The sequence below is a fragment of the Plecotus auritus genome (genome assembly GCF_963455305.1).
Source record: "Plecotus auritus genome assembly, chromosome: 3".
In the NCBI taxonomy this organism is placed as follows: domain Eukaryota; kingdom Metazoa; phylum Chordata; class Mammalia; order Chiroptera; family Vespertilionidae; genus Plecotus; species Plecotus auritus.
In genome coordinates this window covers 95,267,789-95,291,334 of record NC_137772.1, presented here as the reverse complement: position 1 = coordinate 95,291,334, position 23,546 = coordinate 95,267,789, and the positions used below count along the sequence as shown (strand labels likewise).

Below are 23,546 nucleotides of genomic sequence, written 5' to 3'. Positions count from 1 at the left end.
CCGCGGGTTAGGAAATGTGACCCAAGCGACCTCAAACACTCACCTCCTCCCTCGCTCGCTGCTCCACCTGCCCGTGGAGCGCACAGAGCCAGCCGAGGAGACGATGGCCAAGCCCGCGTCCTTAGTGGCCTCCGTCAGCCACCAAATGTTGGCTTTGCAGACCCTGCAGCTCCTGCAGCAGGAGTGGGGCTGGGGGACTGTCCGGGCTCCCGTGGAAATTTGCGCGACCCGGACCAGGTGTCCCCTGCCCCAGCCCGTCGCTCAGGCCCAAGGCGGGCCCGGGCGTGGCTGGGGTGGGAGGAGGGCAGCGGAGGCCGGGGGTTGAGGAATGGGGGGCTCCGGGGACAGGCGAGCTCCCCCGAGGGAGAAGTAATGCCAGGAGCCGAGGGTGGCGCGGAGCTGCTGCCCTGCCCCCAGGGCCGCGGGCCATGCACCCTGGCCCGGACGGCAATGCGCAGCGCACTGGCCCGCGTGGTGGACTCGACCTCAGAGCTGGTCAGCGTGGAGCAAACGTTGCTGAGTCCCCTGCTGCAGGAGCGATCCTTCCCCATTCACCTGAAGGTGAGTCTAGCCTCCAGCACCCAGGCTCGGGAGCCAGATTCCCCTGCTGGCCGGGGCTTCAGGACCCAGATGGAGACTGGGTGGGGTCACAGGATCCCAAGCTGAGCTGCTCACTGCACCCGGAAGACAAAGACGAGAGAGTGAAGAGGGTGGGGCTGGGAGGAGGACTCTGCACTTGTGGCAGGGAACTCAGTGGAGGGTGAGGGATGGGTGTGGAGGTGCCCACCTGGGGCCGCCTGATTATGGAGCAGAGAAGCGGGAGAGGCCTTGCCAAAGGCATCTGGAACTCCTTCCTCTCTTACAACGTAGTAAATCAGCTTCCTGCTCCAGCTGAAGGCCCTTTCCACAGGCATGGAGGACAGCTCCCCTACTCCCTCTTCCAACTTAATAACCCTTCTTCCAGGGCCATAAATACACGTATTACGTCCCCACTGCCTTCTGTATGACAAAATCACCTACATTAATTTAAAGTCCTTTGAAACTTATGAATCACAGTTATTTTTTGCATACATAGAGTTTCCCACAGAGCTCAAGGACCTTATAGAGTCTAAATTCTCATAAAGTGAGATAAGAGTGTGGTAGATCCCCAGTGTTGAATTCTATTTTTTTATAATATACTTTATTTTTTTTTAAGTTTATTTTTATTGATTTCAGAGAGGAAGGGAAAGGAAGAAAGAAATAGAAACATCAATGATGAGAGGAAATCTTTGATTGGCTGCCTCCAGCACATTGGACTGAGCCCGCAACCCAGACATGTGCCCTTGACCAGAATCGAACCTGGGACCCTTCGGTCCGCAGGTCAACACTCTATCCACTGAGCCAAACTGGCCAGGGCAAAGCGTGAATTCTAATGCTAACCTCATGCTAAGTCACGCACCTCATATTTGTAGAGTGCATTTTCTTCTTAAGATTCCCAACTGTCAGGAAACAGAGCAGCTGCCTCCCAGCCTGAGAAGGATCCTGGAAATCCGGGGGTCTGGGTTATAGTGTTGGTCTTGACATTAATTATCCTAACTGGTGGCTTAAGGTCACAATCTCTTTGAGGCCTTGTGGCTTTCCAGTTTTGACTTGGAGCATTGCATCATTCATTTCCCTTGGGAGTCTAGCAGAAGGAACGGGGAAGAGGTGATGAAGAAAGCTTAGAGCACTTCTCAAGAATTTCTATTTGTGCTTTACAAGCCAAGATTTGGAAAAAAATTGCTACATATTAGATTGCATATCCACTATAAAAGACTGATTTAAAAACCAAACATAATAAAGCATATCATACACCCAAATAAGCATTATTACTCTACATTAGGGTTTCTCAGTCTCTGCTTTATTGACATTTTGTGCTGGACAATTGCTGTGGGGGTTTGTCCTGTGCCTCTATCCAGTAGACGCCAGCAGCATACCTCCCTGCCTTCCTACCCTCCCCCCCGACCTTGAGTTGATAAAACCAAATATTGCCAAATGTGTGTGCATGAGGTGGAAAGCTGGAATGCTCCAGATGTGAAGCACTGCTCCATTCACCTTAGAAAACTAAAAAATGAAGCTGCATTTTAACAATGCTTTTGAGTTAAGATGCACCTTTTTATGTACTTCCAAGAAAAAAAAATCCTGCCAATTATTGTATGATAGACCTTCGATTGTAAGATAGTCTCATTTCAGAGATTTTTTTGAAATGTGAAAAAATGTACATCTTAGAATTGATGAAATAGGAAGTATTGTAGATATTAGGAGCATATACAAGACATATAGGCTGGCAAAAGGAGAGACTGAGTGATCAGTTTTACCTAAGGTGATCCTGGCAGGTTTCTTGTACGAGGTAACCTTTTAAAAAAGTGAATGTTTGCTCTCTAGGCATTAAAGGAAAAACACATTTTAAGGGAGCTGTATGATCTAAGACCCAGAAGCAATGCAAGGGTCTGGGTTTTGGGGAATTAAAATTAGTTCACTATTGCAGAAGGCAAAAAATGGCGTGAAGGCAGAGAACCCTTCACCATAATAATAATGGGTATTTTGTAGTAGTTTACTCTTATTTTCATTATTTAAAGTATTACATATGTCTCCTTCCCCCCAAATGACCCCCCCATGCTACTCCCACACACCAGGGAAGCCCCCACCGGCCCAGTGTCTATGTCCATTGGTTATGCTCATATGCATGCATACAAGTTCTCTGTTTGATTTCTAACATCCCCGCCCCCTACCTTCTCTCTGAGGTTGGACGGTCTGTTCAGTGCTATCTTGTCTCTGGATCTATTTTTGTTCATCAGTTTATGTTGATCATTATATCCCACATATGAGTGAGATCATGTGATATTTATCTTTCTCTGACTGGCTTATTTCGCTTAGCATAATGCTCTTCAGTTCCATCCATGCTGTTGCAATGGTAAAAGTTCCTTCTTTTTTTACAGCAGCATAGCATTCCATTGTGTAGATGTACCATAGTTTTCTAATCCACTCATCTGCTGATGGGCACTTAGGCTGCTTCCAAATCTTAGCTATTATAAATTGTGCTGCTATGATCATAGGGGTGCAAATATCCTTTCTGATTGGTGTTTCTGGTTTCTTGGGATATATCCCTAGAAGTGGGATTACTGGGTCAAATGGTAGTTCCATTTTTAACTTTTTGAGGAAACTTCATACTGTTTTACACAGTGGTTGCACCAGTCTGTAGTCCCACCAGCAGTGCACAAGGGTTCCTTTTTCTCCTCATCCTGGCCAGCACTTGTCCTTTGTTGATTTGTTGATGACAGCCATTCTAACAGGTGTGAGATGGTACCTCATTGTTGTTTTGATTTGCATCTCTCAGATAATTAGTGACTTTGAGCATGTTTCCATATGTCTCTTGGCCTTCTGTAGGACCTCTTTCAAAAAGTGTCTATTTAGGTCCTTTCCCCAATTTTTGATTGGATTGTTTATCTCCCTTTTGTTAAGTTGTATGAGTTCCCTGTAAATTTGGACATTAAACCCTTATCTGAAATAGCATTGGCAAATATATTCTCCCATGCAGTGCACTTTCTTGTTGTTTTGTTGATCATTTCTTTTGCTGTGCAGAAACTTTTTATTTTGATGTTGTCCCATTTGTTTATTTTCTCCTTAGTTTCCTTGCCCTAGGAGCTGTATTGGTAAATATATTACTATGACATATGTCTGATATTTTGCTGCCTATAGAATCTTCTATGATTTTTATGGTTTCCCATCTTACATTTAAGTCCTTTAACCATTTTGAGTTTGTTTTTGTGTATGGAATAAGTTGGTGATCTAGTTTCTTTTTTTGCATGTATCTGACCAAGTTTCCCAGTACCATTTATTGAAGAGACTGTCTTGACTCCATTGGCTCTTGCCTCCTTTGTCAAATATTAATTAAGCATAATGGCTTGGGTCAATTTCTGAGTTCTCTGTTCTGTTCATTTGGTCTATATGTCTGTTCTTGTGCCAGTACCAGGCAGTTTTGAGAACTGTGGCTTTGTAATATAGCTTTGTAAGATATCTGATATTGTGATCCCTCTAACTTTGGTCTTCTTTCTCAGGATTGCTTTGGCTATTAGGGATCTTTTTTTCTACCAGATGAATTTTTGGAGAGTTTGTTCTAATCCGTTGGTATTTTAATGGGATTGCATTGAATGTATAAATTGCTTTGGGTAGTATGGACATTTTAATGATGTTTATTCTACCAATCCATGAACACGGTATGTTCTTCCATTTGTTATGTCTTCCTCTATCTCTTGTTTCAGTGTCCTATAGTTTTCTGAGTACAGGTCTTTTACCTCTTTAGTTAAGTTGATTCCTAGGTATCTTCATTTTTTTGGTGCAATGTTAATTGGGATTTTTTTTTTTTTTTTTTTTTTTTTTTTTTTTTTTTTAGTTTCTTTTCTGTGAGCTCATTGTTGGTGTGTAAAAAAACCATAGATTTCTGGGTGTTGATTTTGTATCCTGCTACATTGTTGAATTCATTTATTAAGTCTAGTAGTTTTTTGATGGAGTCTTTGGTGTTTTCTATGTACATTATCATGTCATCTGCAAATAATGACAGTTTTATATCTTCTTTTCCAATTTGGATACCTTTTATTTTTTCTTCTTGTCTGATCGCTATGGCTAGTACTTCTAGTACTATATCGAACAGGAGTGGTGAGAGTGGGCATCCCTGTCTTGTTTCTGTTCTTAGGGGAAATGGATTTAGTTTTTGCCCTTTGAGTATGATGTTGGCTGTAGGTTTGTCATATAAGGCTTTTATTATGTTGAGGTATGATCCCTCTATTCCCACTTTGCTGAGAGTTCTTATCAAGAAAGGGTGTTGGATTTTGTCAAATGCTTTTCCTGCATCGATTGATATGATTATGTGATTTTTGTCTCTCAGTTTGTTTATGTGATGTATCACATTTATTGATATGCAGATATTGTACCATCCTTGCATCCCCGGAATAAATCCCACTTGGTCATGGTGTATGATCTTTCTAATGTAATGCTGGATCCAATTTGCTAGAATTTTGTTGAGAATTTTAGCATCTATGTTCATCAAGGATATTGGCCTGTAGTTCTATTTTTTTGTGGTGTCTTTATCTGGTTTTGGAATTAGGGTAATGCTGGCTTCATGGAAAGAGCTTGGAAGTGTGCCTTCCTCTTGAATTTTTTGGAATAGTCTGAGGAGAGGAGGTTTTAGTTCTTCTTTGAATGCTTGGTAGAACTCCCCTGTAAAGCTGTCTGGACCAAGGCTTTTGTTTGCTGGAAGATTTTTTATTACTGCTTCAATTTCTTCGGTAGTTTTCAGCCTATTCAGGTTTTTTAATTCTTCCTGATTGAGTTTTGGAAGCTTGTATTTTTCTCGGAATATGTCCATTTCGTCTAGGTTGTTCATTTTGTTGGAATAGAGTTGTTCATAGTATTTTTTCATAATCCTTTGTATTTCTATGGGGTCGGTTGTTACTTCACCTCTTTCATTTCTGATTTTGTTTATTTGGGTCCTCTCTCTTTGCTTCTTGGTGAGCCTGGCTAGAGGTTCATCAATCTTGTTTATCCTTCCAGAGAACTAGATCTTGTTTTTATTGATCTTTTGTATTGATTTTTTGGTCTCTATGTCATTTATTTCCACTCTGATTTTTATTATTTCCTTCCTTCTGCTTATTCTGGGCTTTTCTTGTTACTCTCTTTCTAATTCTTTGAGTTGTAGGGTTAGATAATTTATTACCATTTTTTTCTTGTATTTTGAGGTAGGCCTGTAGAGCTATGAACTTCCCTCTCAATACTGCTTTTGCTGTGTTCCATAGATTTTGGATTGTTATGTTTTCATTGTCGTTTGTTACAACAATGCTTTTTATTTGTTTTTTGATCTCTTTGGTATCCAATCATTGTTTAATAGCATGCTATTTAGCCTCCAAGTGTTTAATTTTTTCATTGTTTTTATTGTAGCTCATTTTTAATTTTATGCCATTGTGATCTGAGAAGATGCTTGATATGATTTCTATCTTCTTGAATTAGAAGAGACTTTTCTTGTGTCCCAATATGTGGTCTATCTTTGAAAATGTCTCTTGTGCACTTGAGAAGAATGTACATTCTGTAGCTTTGGTGCGAAATGTTCTGAAGATGTCAATTAATTCCATCTGATCTAGTGTTTCATTTACATGTTTCTTTGCTGATTTTTGTTTAGAGGATTTATCCAGTGGTGTCAATAAGGTATTAGAGGCCCCTACTATGACTGTATTGCTGTCTTTCTTTGCCTTGATATCTTCCAGAAGTTTTTTATGTATTTGGATGCTCCTATATTGGGTGCATATATGTTTACCAGAGTTATGTCCTCTTGTTGAATTGCTCCCTTTAGTATTGTGAAGTGGCCTTCCTTATCTCTTGTTATGGCTTTCACTTTGAGGTCTAACTTGTCCGATATAAGTGTTGCTACCCCAGTTTTTTTTTTTTTTTTTTTTTTTTTTTCATTTCTATTCGCTGGAAAAAGTTTTTTTCATCCCTTCACTATCAATCTGTGTGAGTCCTTTGTTCTGAGGTGGGTCTCTTGTAGACAGCAGATATATGTTTTCTTATCCATTCAGCTATCCTATGTCTTTTCATTGGAGCATTTAGTCCATTTACATTTAAGATTATTATTGATAGGTACTTGTTTGTCGTCATTTTTATATTTTAAGCCTGTATTCCTTCTTCCTTTCCTATTTTTTCTTTTTACAGCAGTCTCTTTAGCATTTCTTACTTTGCTGGTTTGGTGGTAATAAACTCCCTTAACCCTTTTTTGTATGTGAAGCTCCTTATTTCCCCTTCAATTTCGAATGATAGCTTTGCTGGGTATAGTATTCTTGTACTCAGTCCCTTGCTTTGCATCACTTTGTATATTTCATTCCATTCCCTTCTGGCATAATGTGTTTCTGTTAAGAAATCAGTTGATAGTCTTAAGGGAGATCCCTTAGAGGTAACTTTCTGTGTCTCTGGCAGCCTTTAAGATTCTTACTTTGTCATTGGTGTTTGCCAATTTAATTTTGATGTGTCTTGGCGTTGGTGTTTTGGGGTTCATCTTGTTTGGACCTCTGTGAACTTCTTGGACTTGTGTGAATTTTTACTTCCCAATGTCAGGGGAGTTTTCTTTCATTGTTTCTTCAAACAGGTTTTCTATTCCTTGCTCCATTTCCTATCCTACTAGTACCCCTATTATGTGGATGTTGTTTTGTTTTGTGTTGTCCCATAGCTCCCTTAGGCTCTCCTGTTTTTTAAGTTTTTTTTTCCAATTGCTGATTTGATTGGGTGTTTTTTCCTACCTTGTCTTCTAGCTTACTGATTCAGGTCCTCAGCTTTTTCTAGTCTACTATTGATGCTTTCTATTGTGTTCTTTATTGCAGCTATGTCATTCTTCATTTCTTCTTGGTTCTTCTTCATTTCCTCTTGATTCTTACACATGTTGTTGATTTTTGTCTTCCATCCTTATGACAATTGCTCTGAATTCTTTCTCTGACAAATTACTTGCCTCCATTTCATTTACTTCTTTTTCTAGTGATTCCTCCTTTTCTTTCATATGGGGGCTGTTTCTTTTTCTCCCCATTTTTGCTCCTCTCAGGGTGTCTGGTTATGTGGCTCACCCTCTACCACATTGACCAAAAGGCACAAAATACGACTAGACAAGACACCACACAGGGGAAAAAAGGACGAATGTATTCATGACACCAATAACTCTAAATAAAGGTGACCACCAGAGAAAAGAGAATTAGGGGAGAGAAAAGAGCGCAAAAATGATATTGAGAAAAGAAAATAAGGTAAGAGAGAAAACAAAAAGAAGAAAATATAAGGGGAAAATATACATATATGGGGAGAAAACTCCACAAAACCAACGACTAAACCAAAAAATAGAAACAAGAAACACCCCCAAAAAAGAGGAGGGGAGCTCACTCTGAAGAGTCAGAGCTTTCCAGAAGGTAAGGTAAAGGAATTGAATGAATAGGAGAATGGCCATGATTCAGTATAGAGGAAGTAGAAAGAGAATGAGTGTATAAGAAGAAAAGTAAAAAACAAAATACTCAATTAAAAATAATAATTAAAATATATGTATTAAAAAGTATACATATATAAATTCATATATATAAAAATAATAAAAAAATTCCCCTTTCTTTAATCTATCTATATATTCATTTATTTTTGCAAAAGGAGAATAGAGTAGAGAACAGATAGGCCTGAGTTTGGTGACTGAAACTGATTAAACTATTAGTAGAAGAAGAGAATAAGCAAAGAGAGGATAAACAAAAGCATAAAATAAAAAAACAAAAACAAACAAACAAACAAACAACAACAACAAGAAAAACAATTGGCTAGCAAAGAAAGAGAAAAGAGAAGAGTGCATGGACTTGGAGCAGGGGATAGGAAATTAGATATATGACTAAGCCAACAGAGACTACTATAATAGTAATGCATCAATAAAGCAGATAAAGAAGATCAATTTTAAACAAGGAGTAAAAAGAAAGGAAAAAGAAAAACTAAACCAGGAACAGAAGAGAAACAGGATGAAAAAAGGGAGAAGTGAGGAAGAAAAGGTTGGCATAAAGGAATAAATGAGATAGAGTGAAATAATGATAAAAAAATAGAATGCAGAACACTAATCCAAAAAATAGTGAAAGTTTAAAATAATAATAATAATAATAAATACTAAAAATAAAGTAAAGAGAAAAAATTAGTTTCTTAAGTAAAAGATAAAAAATAAAAAAGTGAAGTAGTGAAGTTTATTCACTTCAGCTGAGTTTTAATGTCCCATGGGGCTGGTTTAAGACCCCTCTCTACTGTTCTGTCTGCCACGTCTCAGTTTCCTGTTAGGTAGTCAGCATTGTGTTTAGTTCCCCGTGATCCACTGCTCCTCTGTGTCAGACTCCACTGCCTTAGTTTCAGGCAGGTGGGATCAATCTGCCCACTTTGTTTTCCTGCCTGCTTTCAGTCATATTTACACAAGAGTCTATTTCTGACATGGCCTCTAGGTGGCAGTGTTTCTGTATTAGTTTCTGGGACCAAATGGCCCCTCCACACACCCATGAGGGCTCCCTGGGGGCGTTCAGAAATCTTGTTTCCCTGCCGAGCTTAAGGCTGGGTGTGGCTGCGCTGCTAGGAGGGGTCTGGTCTTCAGGAGAAAAATGTTGGTTCAAGGTTGGAGGGATTAGACTGTCCCAGAGCTGACCTCCTGATCGCCTCTCCCTATTTTGCTCCCCAGTTTCCACAAAACCACCTTCCCCTGCACTGCAGCCTTGGTGAGTGTTTGTAATTGAAAGATTCTATGCACTGGGTTTAGTGAGTAAAAAGCAAGGAAAATATAAAGACAGAGCAACCGCGCTGCTGCGCGTCTCCCCGCCTCCGCACCCCCCACCCCCCCCAGCAATGCACGGGTGGTGCAGAACTTTAGGCTGCCTTTCTGAGCGCAGCCTCCCATGGCTGTGGGCTTAGATCTAGAGTCCCCAGCTGGCAGCAGCCCTGTGAACCTCTTCCACAGTCAAGCGCTACACAGTCCCCAAGGGACGTGGACTTGGTGCAGTGTAGTCTACCTCTGAGACTCTAGTCCAGGCTGTGTGCGTCTCTCCCTCCAGCCCAGAACCCTGATCCCACCTCTCTCCAGGCGACCTCTGACCTTTCTGTCCATGAATTGTCTCACCAGCTGTGTTTAATTCACGAATTCCGGGTGGATGTTATTCGATTCAGTTGTTTCTTCTATCTGCTCTGTGAGAAGGTGCAGGACCTGTCTGCCTATTTGGCCACCATTTTGTCTCCCCCTGGACAAACTTTTTAGAGCCTGTGGCTAGGAAGGCTAGAGTCTTGGTGTTTGTGGGTTCGCAGCCGAGGCAACTGGTCCCGGGCTGCTGTAGCTCTAGGGTCCCGGGTGGTGTCCGAGGTCTCCCCAGGTGGAGGTGAGGCTGGGCTCCCATCACAGCTGCTCTCCCCTTCAAGATGGCGTCTTTACTCTTTTCTTAAAGAAACCAATAATTTATATTCCTTTTGAACATTTAGAGTTTATCAAACATATGCAAAGAAAAAAACATGAAATGAGTTTCTTTGTGGTGGATAAAAAGTGCTTAATAGTTCTGAGTCTTGTTAAATTTGGTGGAGAAGATGGAGTTGACCAGTTTGACAAACTTTTTTTATAGCAGGAAACTGAGGCTCAGAGAAATGTAAGACTTTGCTGACAATCCTGCTTCTGGGAAGTAATGGCCTATGATTCAAACATATTTTTATTGATTTTAGAGAGAGAGGAAGGGAGAGGGATAGAGAGATAGAAACATCAATGAGAGAGAAACATCAATCGGCTGCCTCCTGCATGCCCCCTATAAGGGATCAAACCCGCAACCTGGGCATGTGCCCTGACTGGGGATAGAACTGGGGATCTCTTGGTTATGGATTGATAATCAACCACTGAGCCACACCGGCTAGGCCAAACATGGTTTTATGTGACTCTACCAAATCACAGTGCTAGCTTAAAGGGGTATTAAAAACATCACATTGAAATAAAGTATGTGAGAGTGTTTAGTTGACAGGGCACAGTCATGCATGCCATGCACTGAACACCACTTGGAATGTAACAGTCACATTATAGACTCTTAGCTCCGGCTAACATAACAAAATGCCACAGACTGGGTGGCTTAAACCTCAAACATTTATTTTCTCACTATTCTGGAGGCTGGGAAGTCCAAGATCAAGCAAGGTGGTAGTAAATTTGGTTTCTGGTGACAGCTCTCTTGTAGATGGCCACTTTCTCACTGTGTCCTCACATGGCCTTTCCTCTGTGTATGTGGTATGTGGAAAGAGAGAGATCTCAGATGTCTCCTCCTCCTCCTCCTCCTCCTCCTCCTCCTCCTCCTCCTCCTCCTCCTCCTCCTCCTCCTCTTCTTCTTCTTCTTCTTCTTCTTCTTCTCTCTCTCTCTCTCTCTCTCTCTCTCTCTCTCTCTCTCTCTCTCCCTCTCCCCCCCCCCCCCCTCTCTCTTTTGGTTAATCCTCACTCGAGGATATTTTTTTTATTGATTTTTAGACAGAGTGTAAGGGAGGGGAAAGACACACAGAGAAACATTGATGTGAGAGAGATACATCAATTGGTTGCTTCCTGCATGTGCCCTGACCTGGGCTGGGAGTTGAGCCTGCAACAGAGGCACATGCCCTTAACCAGAATCAAGCCCGAGACCCTTCAGTCTATGGACAGATGCTCCAACTACTGAGCCAAACCAGCTAGGGCTCTTCTTCTTCTTAAAAGGACACCAGTCCTATTGGATCTGGGGACCACTCTGACATAATTTAACCTTAATTACCTTTCTAAAGGCCATATCTCAAAATACAGTCACAAGGGGGTTAGGTTGTCAATATATGCATTTTTGGGGCGGGGCAAGGCAGGAGGAGGCGGGGAGACAAAATTCAGTCCATAACCCTGTGTGATTTGTATGCCTCCTTCCATGATGGCAACTTTACATAGTGACAAAAAGTACCAGGCAAATGTAGGAAATCATTGTCAAACTAGTAATACTAGCAAGAATGCTTTAGGCACCTGCAACCTAAAGGGAGCATAGAAATGTGTGGGACACCAGAAAGAAGGCTAGGATTTAAAAACTCCCAAAATGACCAACTCACATAGAGACTATTAAACAGCCAATTATGAAGTCACTGATTGAGTTTTGTCTGTCTTCCTTTGAGAGTTAAAAATATTTATAGTTGCCAAGAGTTCTTTCTGTTCTGAAGCAAGTTTCATGGAAACTATGGCTGTTGCCAACTTTCAGAGGCAAAAGAACTTTCCTGACATTGCAGATTTAACTTGCCTGTGAGTTCTCCATTTCATTTAGCTAATTTTGGTACCAATCATTCCATCACGTTTAGTAGTCTTCCCTGTTTTTTCATTCTACAAAGCAAAGCCAGTGGTTAGGAAACCATTGGCTTTGGTTGCTCAGTCATTGCTGTAATGCTCTTTAATTAGTGGAGCCAGTTTCTGAAAATTTGAAAATTGTGTCTTCAAAAATTATCCACATACTCTTGAAGAAAAAAATGCTTATGGTCATATGATTAATAGCCAAAGCCAGGAGGTTGCTATTGATTTGAGACAACATTGTGCTTATATGTTTTAGAAAAAGGCCCACTGACTGCTATCGAAGTAGCTTAATTATAGTTTGTAATTTCTTATTATGTGAATGATATGAGGATCAGGACATATAAACTTTCTGAAATTAAAATTTTGCAAAGGATATTGCAGAAAGGCCCTAAAACAAAACTACTTATGTTTAACATCTTGGTGGAAATGCTGCCGTGCTCTGTTTTACAGTTTGGGGTTTGCCTTGTGAGCATACCTGAATCAAGTGCTTGTATCCATCACAAAGTGCTTTTCACAGACTTTTCTAATGAAAATGATGACGTACCCAAAGCACATGCATAAGGAACCTTAGTTACTTGTGGGGCATTGACACTGGGTACAGCACAAGTAAAAATCTTTAATTTCCTGTGGATGAGAGACTTTTTATGGTGAATGGTAGATACGTTGGTTCTTCATTGGGTGTTTTATTAGTGTGTAGTTACATATCTATTTGAGATTGATCTGGGTTTCAGGTAACTGGTGACTGGTATGGGCCCTCTGAATTTGTAGCTCAAAGCCAGATGTTGATGAAACGAGTGAAGTTGGGGCAATTTGAAGCATACTGATCCTGAAAGTATGGTTTTCATGACATCTCTTTACATAGAGGAACATTCTCATTTTATGTACACATCCAGTTGGAGGGTTGTAAGGGGTTTGGGGAGAGGATTTGTGTTCCTTTGTAGTGCCTAGCACTGGTGGCTTTAGTGGAGAATGTTCTGCTGGCCATGCTGACGCTCATTACAGCCAGGCCCCATGACAGAAAGCAGGGGAAAAGCTCTTTCTTTCTTTACTGCTCTCTGTAGAGGACATTAGGAATTCAGGGAGAATGAGAGGGGGGAAAAGTGAGAAGAAACAAATTTGTGGAAGATATTGTAAGACAATATAGCTCAAGATGTGACCGTTTTGAAAAGAACCAACTTATTTTAAAGCCAGTGGTTAAGGGAATATGAAGTGATTTATGGTTCATGTAAATCTAGAAGTAATTTTGAAGGTGACATAATAGGAAAACAACAGTAACTGTCCTAGTAGATTGTGTAAAAGTTGTCTGCATTTTGGAACCTATAAAGTCATATTGTGTTTTGAATTTATTATCCATTGGTATTGGTTTCAGGAAATAAGCTTTGAAACTGACTTCTGCAGCCAGATTCTTTTTGCCTTCAAGCCTTAAGTTTTATTTTCAGTAAGAAGCTAAAAAAATAAAAAAAAAGCTTAACTTTTCTTCCCTGTTTGGACTTTGCAGGTGCATGAAAGTTCCTCAAGGGTTCCAGATGTGTGCATTCTAAATGAACACAATGCATAATGCGGAAAAGTACAAGTGTAGTGGTTTTTCTAAGAGACCTCCCTTACACTGGATAGGAGAGAACAGAGCAGAGGAAGGGGGAGCTCCAGCTTTACATGGGGTGCAGAAGGTTTCATGTCTAGAATATCTTCCAGATGGCCAACCGGTCTCAATTATGTTGCAGGAAAGAAGGATGGGCCAACAGGCTAATATTCAATTTAGATGTGTCCAAGGCCAATTTGAGTGTTGTAACACTCATAACACTCCGTTAACCTTAAAAAACAGTGTGACTATGGCCAAAAAAGAAACATGCAACAATTCACTTGTAAACATTTGTGTTTCATCGCCAAAGTTAGTTTGGTGCCTCCTCTGTTTGCTCCCATGGTGTCCCTGTTCATCCCACTGTGGCATCCATAGCTCCATCGTTCCTGTTTGCCCGTCTGTCTCCTGTCCTGGACGGTGAGCTCCGCTGTCTGAGTCATCAGGCAGCTGGCCCGGGTTCTGATTTGAGGCAGGTTTTTGCAGAAAATTTAAATTTGAAATGGAGATTAATGCCAGCTCTGTCACTCATTTGCTGTGTGATTTAGATACATCATTTGATCTCGCCAAGCCATATTTCTTTGAGTGAGACAAGGTGCAGAGGTGCCTCACTTGGAGCTTGGCGCCTCCTACAGTAGGTGCTCAGGCTCATGGGGCCAGACAAGTGTTCTTAAAATGCTGGTTTGCCATGTTGCTGTCATGCTTGGAAGTCTCCAGGGAATTTACTGGGGCACTCGCAGCTTTTCACACTAGCTTATATCCTGATTCTCTGTTATTTTCAAACTGATCTCCTCCCAGTCCTAGCCCCTAGTTGACTTTAGGCCTTTGCTTATGTTATTCATTCTAATTGCAGGGACCATCTCTTTTCCTTATGAATCAAATACTGCTTTTCTGAACACCACCTATCTTATAGGGTCTGTACAATTCTCCCAACCTAACATTTCTCTGATGCCTCATCCAAACTTTCATGCCCTTCTTCATGCCCTTGGCAGCACTCTGATGGCCTCAACTGCATTAAACAAATTTTTTTTTATTGTGGTAAAAAATGCATAATATTAAATTTACCATTTTAAGTGTATAGTTCACTAGTGTCAAGTACATTAACATTGTTGTGTAAGCAATGTCTATAACTTTTTCATCTTGCAAATCTGAAACTCTATACCTATTAAACAGTAACTCCCCATTTTCCTCTCCCCCCAGCCCTGGCAACTTCCGTTCTACTTTCTGTTTCTATGTGTTTGACTACTCTAGATACCACATGCAAGTGGAATCATATGGTATTTGTCTTTTTTTTTTTTTTTTTTTGGTGTGATTTGTTTCATTTAGCATTATATCCTCAAGGTTAATTTATGTGGTAGCATAAGTCAGAATTGTATTCCTTTTTAAGGCCAAATAGTATTCCATTGTATGTATATACCACATTTTGTTTATCCATTTATGGATACTTGAGCTGCTTCCACCTCTTGGCTATTGCAAATAGCTCTTAGAGAACTTGCTTTTAGTTCTTTTGGATATATACCCAGAAATGGAATTGTTGGACCATATGTTAATTTCATTTTCACTTTTATTGAGGAACCTCCATTCTGCTCTCTATAATGGTTGCTTGATGTTACCTTCCCACCAGCAGTGAACAAGGGGTCCACTTTTTTCACATCCTCACTAAAATTTATTTTCAGTTTCTTTTTATGGTAGCCAGCCTAATGGATGTGAGGTGAGCTCAACCACTCTTTCTGAGCCTAAATTTAATTGTGTGTGACAGCTCCACTGAACAATTTAAATAGTTTCATATCACCAATTAGATTCCAAGTTTCTGTGGAACATATTTTTCTTTTCTCCCCTTTCTTCCCCTCCTTTCGTTCTTAGTGACCTTCCATCTAGCAGAGTGCTTCACTTATAACCTTAGACTGATGGAGTGCTTTATAAATACAATGAGTTTGCAAATCCATGGGCTAATTTAATATTCACATCTCTCCATGTGGCAGTTATTACTGTTTCCATTTTACAGATGAGAAAACTGAATATCCCATAGATAAAATGTCTTGTCCACAGATGGCCTATCAAAGGCACAGAATCAGGGCTCTGATAGCAAGTCCAGTGCTTGTGCGGGAATGAGCTCTGCTGCCTCAGGGTCTTTGTAGCTGCCTGAGGCTGCATGTCCTACCTAACATCTATAAAGCCCCTTTGGCCATGTAGGGTAATATGCTCCTGGGTTCTGAGGACTAGGACATGGGCATATTTGGGAAGCCACATGGCAAATTTCAGCTAAACATTGGAAGAAATGTTCTAAAAACTAGAGCCATGGGTTGCCTCCTAAGCACATGAGTTTCTCTAGTGTAACCAAGATAATTTTGGACAACCACACATCAAGTATGCTATAGAAAGGATTCACACATTAGAAGGAGCTTTATATGAACGTAGTGCATTGCTTAGATTATGAGTCTAGAAATGTCTGTTCCTATATAGGATTGGGTTTTTGTTTTTTTTTACTATAGCCCTCATCACATTTCACTGGACGTTGGTATATATGCTCTATGTGTCTCATTCTCCTTACTAGTTCACAAACTTTTTAGAGAACAAGTACCATATCTTACTGCCTTTATTTTTATTTATTTTTCAGTTAGAGTTGGCATTTAATGTTATTTTATATTAGTTTCAGGTATACAGCATAGTTGTTAGACATTTATATATGTTATGAAATGATCCCCCTACACAGTTATTGCAATATTATCGACTATATTCCCTATGCTGTACTTTATATCCCTGTGACTATTTTGTAACTACCAATTTGTATTTCTTAATCCATTGACCTTTTTCACTCATTCCCTCAAACCACCCCCCGCCCCAAAATCTGGCAACCATCAATTTATTCTCTGTATTTATGTGTTTATTTGTTTTGTTCATTCACTCATTTTATTCTTTAGATTTCACGTGTAAATGAAGTCATATGGTATTTTTTTTCTCTTTATTTCACTTGGCATAATACCCTCTAGGTCCATCGATGCTGTTACAAATGATAAGATTTCATTCTTTTTATGGCTGAGTAATATTCCATTGTATATATGTACCACATCTTCTATTTCCAATCATCTATTGATGGACACTTAGGTTGCTTCCACATCTTGCTATTGTAAATAATGTCACAATGAACACAGGGATCCATATATCTTTTCAAGTTAGTGTTTTCACTTCATACCTGTCAGAATGGCTATCATCAGTAAATCAACAAACAACAAGTATTGGCGAGGATGTGGAGGAAAGGGAACCCTCTTGTATTGTTGATGTAATTGCAAATTGTTGTAGCTACTGTGGAAAACAGTCCAGAGGTTCCTCAATAAATTAAAAATAGAAGTAATTATGATCCAGCAATTTTACTTCTGGGGTATTTATCCAAGAAATACATATCTTACTGCCTTTTATTCAGTGTAGGCAATCAGATAATGGAGACTTGATATAAAATTAGCTGATTCATTAACTGAGTCAAACAAGCTGAGGCCATTATCCCAGTATGTTGAGTTACTACCTCACTTTAAAATGTAATTGCTGGCCATCAGTTTGGACCACAGTAGCAATCAATACATTTCATATCCAGACTCTGAAATTATATAAGGCTTTAGAAGTTCCAAAACCGCTTTTAGGTTGCTCAGTTATAGTGTTCTAATTCTGGCAATGTACCCAAATCTCAGTGTAGGATATTTTTGGAAGCACCTGGGACTTACTAAATAAAGATGCTGGGAGGATATGCTCTACCATTGAGTAGAAAGCACATAAAGTTAAATCATTACCAATAATGATCATGTGAATTTCTACTGAAAGCCAATGAGCCCTGAATATGCTATTGCCTCAACACTGTGACTTGTGGCCCCACCTTATACAGCAGAATCATTAGAGGTTTGGGTGGAGGCCATTGTGACTGGATCCATAGTTGGCCTTCAGACCTTCCAGAAAGGAAGAGAAGCAACCACTTGCTTTATTTTTCCCTTCCCTGGCTTAAGAGTCCATGGAAAGCTATTCCTATTAATTTATTTTCTTTGACTGTTAATATATTTGAGAAAGGATTAAAAGGAAATACTGTACTAAAATAGTAAAATAAAGAGACTTTGCAAAGCTTGCCAGAGATTTGAAGTTTACCCAGGACCTCAGGGATCAGTGCAGCCAAGCAGTAGAATTTTATTTTATGTATAATTTCTCCAAACGATGCCTTCTTTGATTCTTTACAGTAAGTGTGAAATTGACTACATATATTAGGCCCACAAATATATTTTAAGGGCATTTTCATCTTCTCTGAGTGATGAATGCCTTTGCAGACTGGCTAATAGGCACATGTCCGCACACATCTCAGTGGTTCCTTCTATTTTGAATTTCCTTTTGCAAGTTGTCTTTGATCCTCCCATTTTGTACTTAGAATTGGATTACTTCTGTAAAGCAAGTGGACAATTTTCCTTGATGTGGATCTATGGGAAGTAGTCCAGAGTCATTTTTTCCAGACTTTCCCACTCCCAAGCAATGTGCTCCAGTAGTATAGATTACCCTATAAACTATGGGACAGATTATCTAAGTAGCCCCTTGATACCTTCTGAGAAAAAATAAGTAACACACAATGGCAGGGAAGCAAGAATGCTTTAAAGAGAAGAAACCGAAGAGTGTGGTAGCCCGTGAAGCCTTGAGTAAAGGGCCTGTAGCATGTTTAGTTTTCTGTCCTACACCGAGCTCACACTGGGGTCCTACTGCCATTGTCTGCTGAATTGCAGAAATGGATGTTTGTTTTGTTTCTTGGAAGATGTTCTCTAGTAAACATTTTGCCAGAAACCCAGGTTCTTCTCACCTAAGTGACAGTATTTGTTTGTTTTTCTATTTTTTGTTATTGTTTTTTAGGGGGAGGGAAAGCTTTATTTTTTTTTAAAATCTTCACCCAAGGATATGTTTTTTATTTTAGACAGAGGAAGAAAGACAGAGGAGGGAGAAAGAAAGAAACATTGATGTGAGAGAGAAATATCGATCAGTTGCCTCCTGCATGTGCCTCACTCAGGAAATGAACCTGCAACCTTTTTGGTGTGCAGGATGCCGCTCCAACCGAGTCACCTGACCAGGGCATAGTGACAAAGTCTGTATTAGGGAGAAGAATAGCTCGGTTTTTCTATTCAGAATTAGGAAGAAAACTCTAGTTCATCATCAAACATTGGTTCATTGTTTAGTTCTACCTTTTATTTTATTTTGAATTATATTCTTTTCCTGAATTATTGAGCTGAATTCTTAGCTCATGGTTTTTCAGGGATTATTCTTTAGTTATATAAGCATTTAAGTCTAGCATTTCTCACTGTAGCTATATCCCATAAATTTGTGTTATAGTATTTTCATAATTGTTCAGTATAAAATATTTTAAAATTTCAAATTTTTTCACTGAACTGTGAATTATTTACAAGTAGATTGTTAAGTAATACATGTTTTGGGAAGGTTATCTATATTATTGATTTCTCATTTATTGCACTGATTTATATAACATAGACTTTTTTATATTCATTGAGATTTGCATTGTGGCGTATTATAATATAGTCAGTATTCATAGGTATTTTACATATTTTTGAGAATCTACCTATATAATAGAGGAATATGCAAATTAGCCAGGACACCATAATGCCACGACCGAACAGCAGGGACCTGAGGCTGCATGGTGCCTGGCCGGGGCGAGGGACCTCAGGCCACACCCCCAGCCCTGTGGGGCTTGACAGGGACCTCAGGCCCTGCCCCTTGCCCAGCGGGGTTTGATGGGGGACCTCACGCTGTGCCCCCTGCCCCGGTGCCGGGCCGGTAGACCTCAGGCCGCACCTCCGGCCCTGGCGCTGGGCCAGGAGACCTCAGGCCGTGCCCCCCGCCCCAGCGACAGGCTGGGAGACTTCAGGCTGTGCCCCCCCTGTCCCAGTGCCGGGCCAGGGGACCTGAGGCTGTGCCCCTGCCCAGTGGAGATTGATGGGGGACCTGAGGCTGCGTCCCTTCACCCGGCGCTGGGCTGTCAGACCTGAGGCTGCACCACCCACCCAGAGGGGCTTGATGGGGGTGAGGCTAGCCGGGTCTGGGTCTCACCCAATGTGGGTGGGGCCAGCCAGGTCTGGGTCTCCTGAATTTTCGAAGTGCATGTGGGTGGTGGGTGGGGACTTGACTCTAGGTCCCGCAGCGCACCCCAGACTCTGACAGGAGGGAGATTTTCATATACATTTTACTAATTTTCTTTCATCTCTGACACTTCTATTATAGAGAAAGGGCAAATAGCAATATTAAAATATTTCCTCTAATTAATTCCCTTCTAATGTGCATGAATTTCATGCACCGGGCTACTAGTAATGTATATTTGCTTATCTCCATTGGACCAAGGTTGTGATTAGTGTTTCAATCTTTTCTCTCCAGGCTGATTGTTATGTTGTTTGATCTGTCAGGTTCTGAGAAAGCTGAACTAAAATGTCTCTATGTTTGTGGATTGAATGTAAATTAAGGTTATCATAGTAGGCACACACAAGTACAAAATTGTTATATCTTCTTGGGGGAATAATCTCTTCTATTAACTGGGGTTTATTTTATACTTAATAATGATTTTTCTGATTTTATTTTGGCTTCTCTGCTTGGCATATACGTATGTTAGTATTCATTTACTTTCAATCTTTAGGTACTTTTCATTTTAAAGTTTTTAAAAAAGCATATAGATTTTTTAAATACAGTCTGGTTACCACTATATTTCAAAGGTGTCTTGTTTGGTGCTTTCTGTTCACCTTGCTTTATGTTTGTGTACTTTTTCATTTTTACCTTTATAGATAGGACCAATAAAGTTTTAATGTACCTTCCCCTGCTAATTCTGAAGTTGTATGTATTATTTCTCTACTTTAATAATAATGCTTACATTTCTCATGTACATAATTTAAAAATCTGAAATTTATCAATTTTTCCACCTTTCTGTTGAATAAATGCAATGCCTTAAAATATCTCTTCATCCTACATGTTACTACTATTCAGCATTTTTGAACCATCTTGCTTTTGTAAACTCCAAGTTAGTTGTTATGATTTTTGTTTTGAATAATCAATTCTTTAGATTTATATCACATTTTTAAGTTTCTTCATTCACTGTTGCTTCTTGTATCTCATTCTTTCCTGCTGCATTGAATTTCCGCTTTCTGAATTATATCTTGAGGAAGATCTGACAGTGAGAGTCTATTTGTGGTAACTCCTTTTGTCCTTCTAAATGAAGATATATTTATTTTGCCCTAATAGTTTACTTAGATTAAAAAAAAAAATTCTAGGTTGAAAGTTATTTGGCAATACTATTCTATTTTTCTCTATGTTCAATTGTACCTTAGAAGTTCATTGTCTATCTTGTCGTCCCTTAAAACATATTTGTCTATTTTCTCTGGTTACTTTTTTTTAAAATATATTTTTACAGAGAGGAAGGGAGAGGGATAGAGAGTTAGAAACATCGATGAGAGAGAAACATCAATCAGCTGTCTCCTGCACACTCCCTACTGGGTATGTGCCCGCAACCAAGGTACATGCCCTTGACCAGAATCGAACCTGGGACCCTTGAGTCCACAGGCTGATGCTCTATCCACTGAGCCAAACTGGTTAGGGCTCTCTGGTTACTTTTAAGAGTAGTTTTGCCTTAATGAGTTTAGATTTGTGTCTCATTTAACTCACTCTGTACAACGCTTGTTTTATTTCTTGAATCTAAGGATTCATGTTTTGGATCAGATTTGGATAATCTTATCATGATTCTCTTGTCTCTTCTGGAAATGCATTTGTTGTACTTCCGAATTCTATCATCCATGTTGCTTAACCTCTCATTCATATTTCCCATGTCTTTAACTTTTTTTTTTTTTTGAATTGTGGAGTTTTGTTATTTTTCCTTTTTAAAATTTATCTTTATTGTTGAAAGTATTACAGTATTACAGATATCCCCTTTTTTTCCATTGACCCTCTCTACCTAGTTCTTCACCACACTATTGTCTGTGTTCATGGGCTATGTATATATGCATATAAATTCCCTGGTTAATCTCTCCCCATCCTTTCACCCCATCTTACCTCTGTTTATTTTGTATTCTGGGCAATTTTCTCACATTTATTATCCTGTTTACTAATTTTCACTTCCGATATATTTATTCAAGTGTTTAAACTGTTCATTGAGTATTTAATTTGTCATGATAGTTGTCATTTCTAGAAGTTGTATTTGGTTCTTTTTCAAGCCTGATTTTTCTTAAAACGTTTCTGATTCCTTCTTTTATATCTTTAATCGTTTTAAGCATATTTTATAGTTTATATTTGAAACTTTTGTAATTTTTTTAAAATATATTTTATTGATATTTTACAGAGAGGAAGGGAGAGGGATAGAGAGCTAGAAACATCGATGAGAGAGAAACATCGATCAGCTGCCTCCTGCACACCCCCCACTGGGGTTGTGCCCGCAACCAAGGTACATGCCCTTGACCGGAATCGAACCTGGGACCCTTCAGTCCACAGGCCGACGCTCTATCCACTGAGCCAAACCGGTTTCGGCGAAACTTTTGTAATTTAATATTGCCCTGCATTGTATCTGCTATATTATGGTGAATTGTATTTTAAATTTCATATACAGAGCTTGTCTTTAACAGAGCTTTATGGGAATACCACAGTGGGGCGTGGGTTGTGGACATGTTCTGTGGAATAGGTTTTTGTTTGCTTTTCCTTGTGTCCATGGATATTTCAGCCCAGTTCCAATTTTGAAGTTAATTTCTTAGCATGAGTGTTCCCAGACATGTATATGGTGTAGAGGGCAACTCCAAACTTAAAATTCTGTGTAATACAGGTCCATAGTTACACATTCTTGGGAAAACTTTACCCTTGTCCTAAACTCAGTTTAAGAGAGAGACTGATTTTCTTTTTCTGATGGGTATTGGCGTGCAGTTAAAGTAATCTACTTTTCTTTTATTTCTGGCCCTAGGGGATTTCCATTACTTTCCTGCAAGTGCAAAAAGGATGTTTGTTCTATTTTATTTAGCATTCATTTAGTAGCAAGAGGTTTTGAAAAAAATAAACACATCATGTTGCCAGACCCAGAAGTTTGTGGGAAATCATCTCCATTTATTTTAAAATAAACCATATAATGTGGAGTAATTTCAGTGTACCATTTACATGCAATGTATTTTAGAATATGAAACATTTTGAGATAAAAAATTTATTTACTTCCTTGTTTTAAACCACCTAGGAACTATTTTTTTTTCTAAATTTGCACTGGAAATTTCTTGAGACCCTGTTCAATCCTAAATCCTATACTGGAAACTTGAAGAAAGTGAGTATGGAATAACAGGAACAGAGGCTATTTGTGTATTTGTCAAAGCTCTGTTAGGAACAAATAACAGAAACTCAACTTCAAATGGTTTAAGTAAAAAGGGATAATTGTTGACTCAGATAAACAAAAAATCCTGGGGTTTATTTATATACAGTTAAGTTGACATGTTCAGAAAATGTCATTAGAATCAATCTTTTTAAATTTCTTGTGTCTACTTTTCTCTGTGTTGGCATCATTGTAATTTGGATTCTCCCCTATGGTAGCAAGATATTTTCCAACAGCTTCTGTTAAAAAGAGTCTCTTTCCCAGTCTAGAAAATATTCTGGGACTATGGCTTATTGGCCTGTGTTGAGTCACCTGTCCATCCCTAAACAGTCCAAGTGGCTGAGGCATGATATGCTCTGATTAGCCTGGTCCCTGGAGTTGTGGCGTGGGGTCAGCTTTGGTCAAACCACACAGGCTGAGAATGGAGGAGAGTAGTTCTCTGGGAGAAAAGTCAGAGTGCTGTCATCAGAAGAGATGGGGATGGAAGTTGGGTACACAAAGTATAAAACAAATGTCCTCAATAATCTGTCTAATTGCTTGTTGGTTTTTGCTGTTCCTTTCAGGACAGTGTTGAGTTTAGAAACATCTGCAGTCATCTGGCTTTACAGATCGAAGTACAGCAATTTGACAGAGATTTGAATGCTGCTCACCAGTGTTTGAAGACAATAGTTAAGAAGTTGATTCAGTCACTTGCTAACCTTCCTTCTGATGCTCATGTGGTAGCCTGTGCTTCCTTGAGACAGATCTTACAGAATCTCTCAGACATATGA

The 23,546-nt window shown here is 39.6% G+C and overlaps 1 protein-coding gene across 1 annotated transcript; it reads left to right on the top strand.

Annotated features, from left to right (window-relative positions):
• Positions 1-103: 103 nt before the first annotated feature.
• On the top strand, positions 104-23,546 carry DLEU7 (deleted in lymphocytic leukemia 7; the record flags this gene model as incomplete). The annotated part of the gene is given in 3 exon segments (XM_080660781.1): positions 104-197; positions 200-561; positions 23,340-23,546. Coding segments are annotated over 3 exon segments (663 nt in total).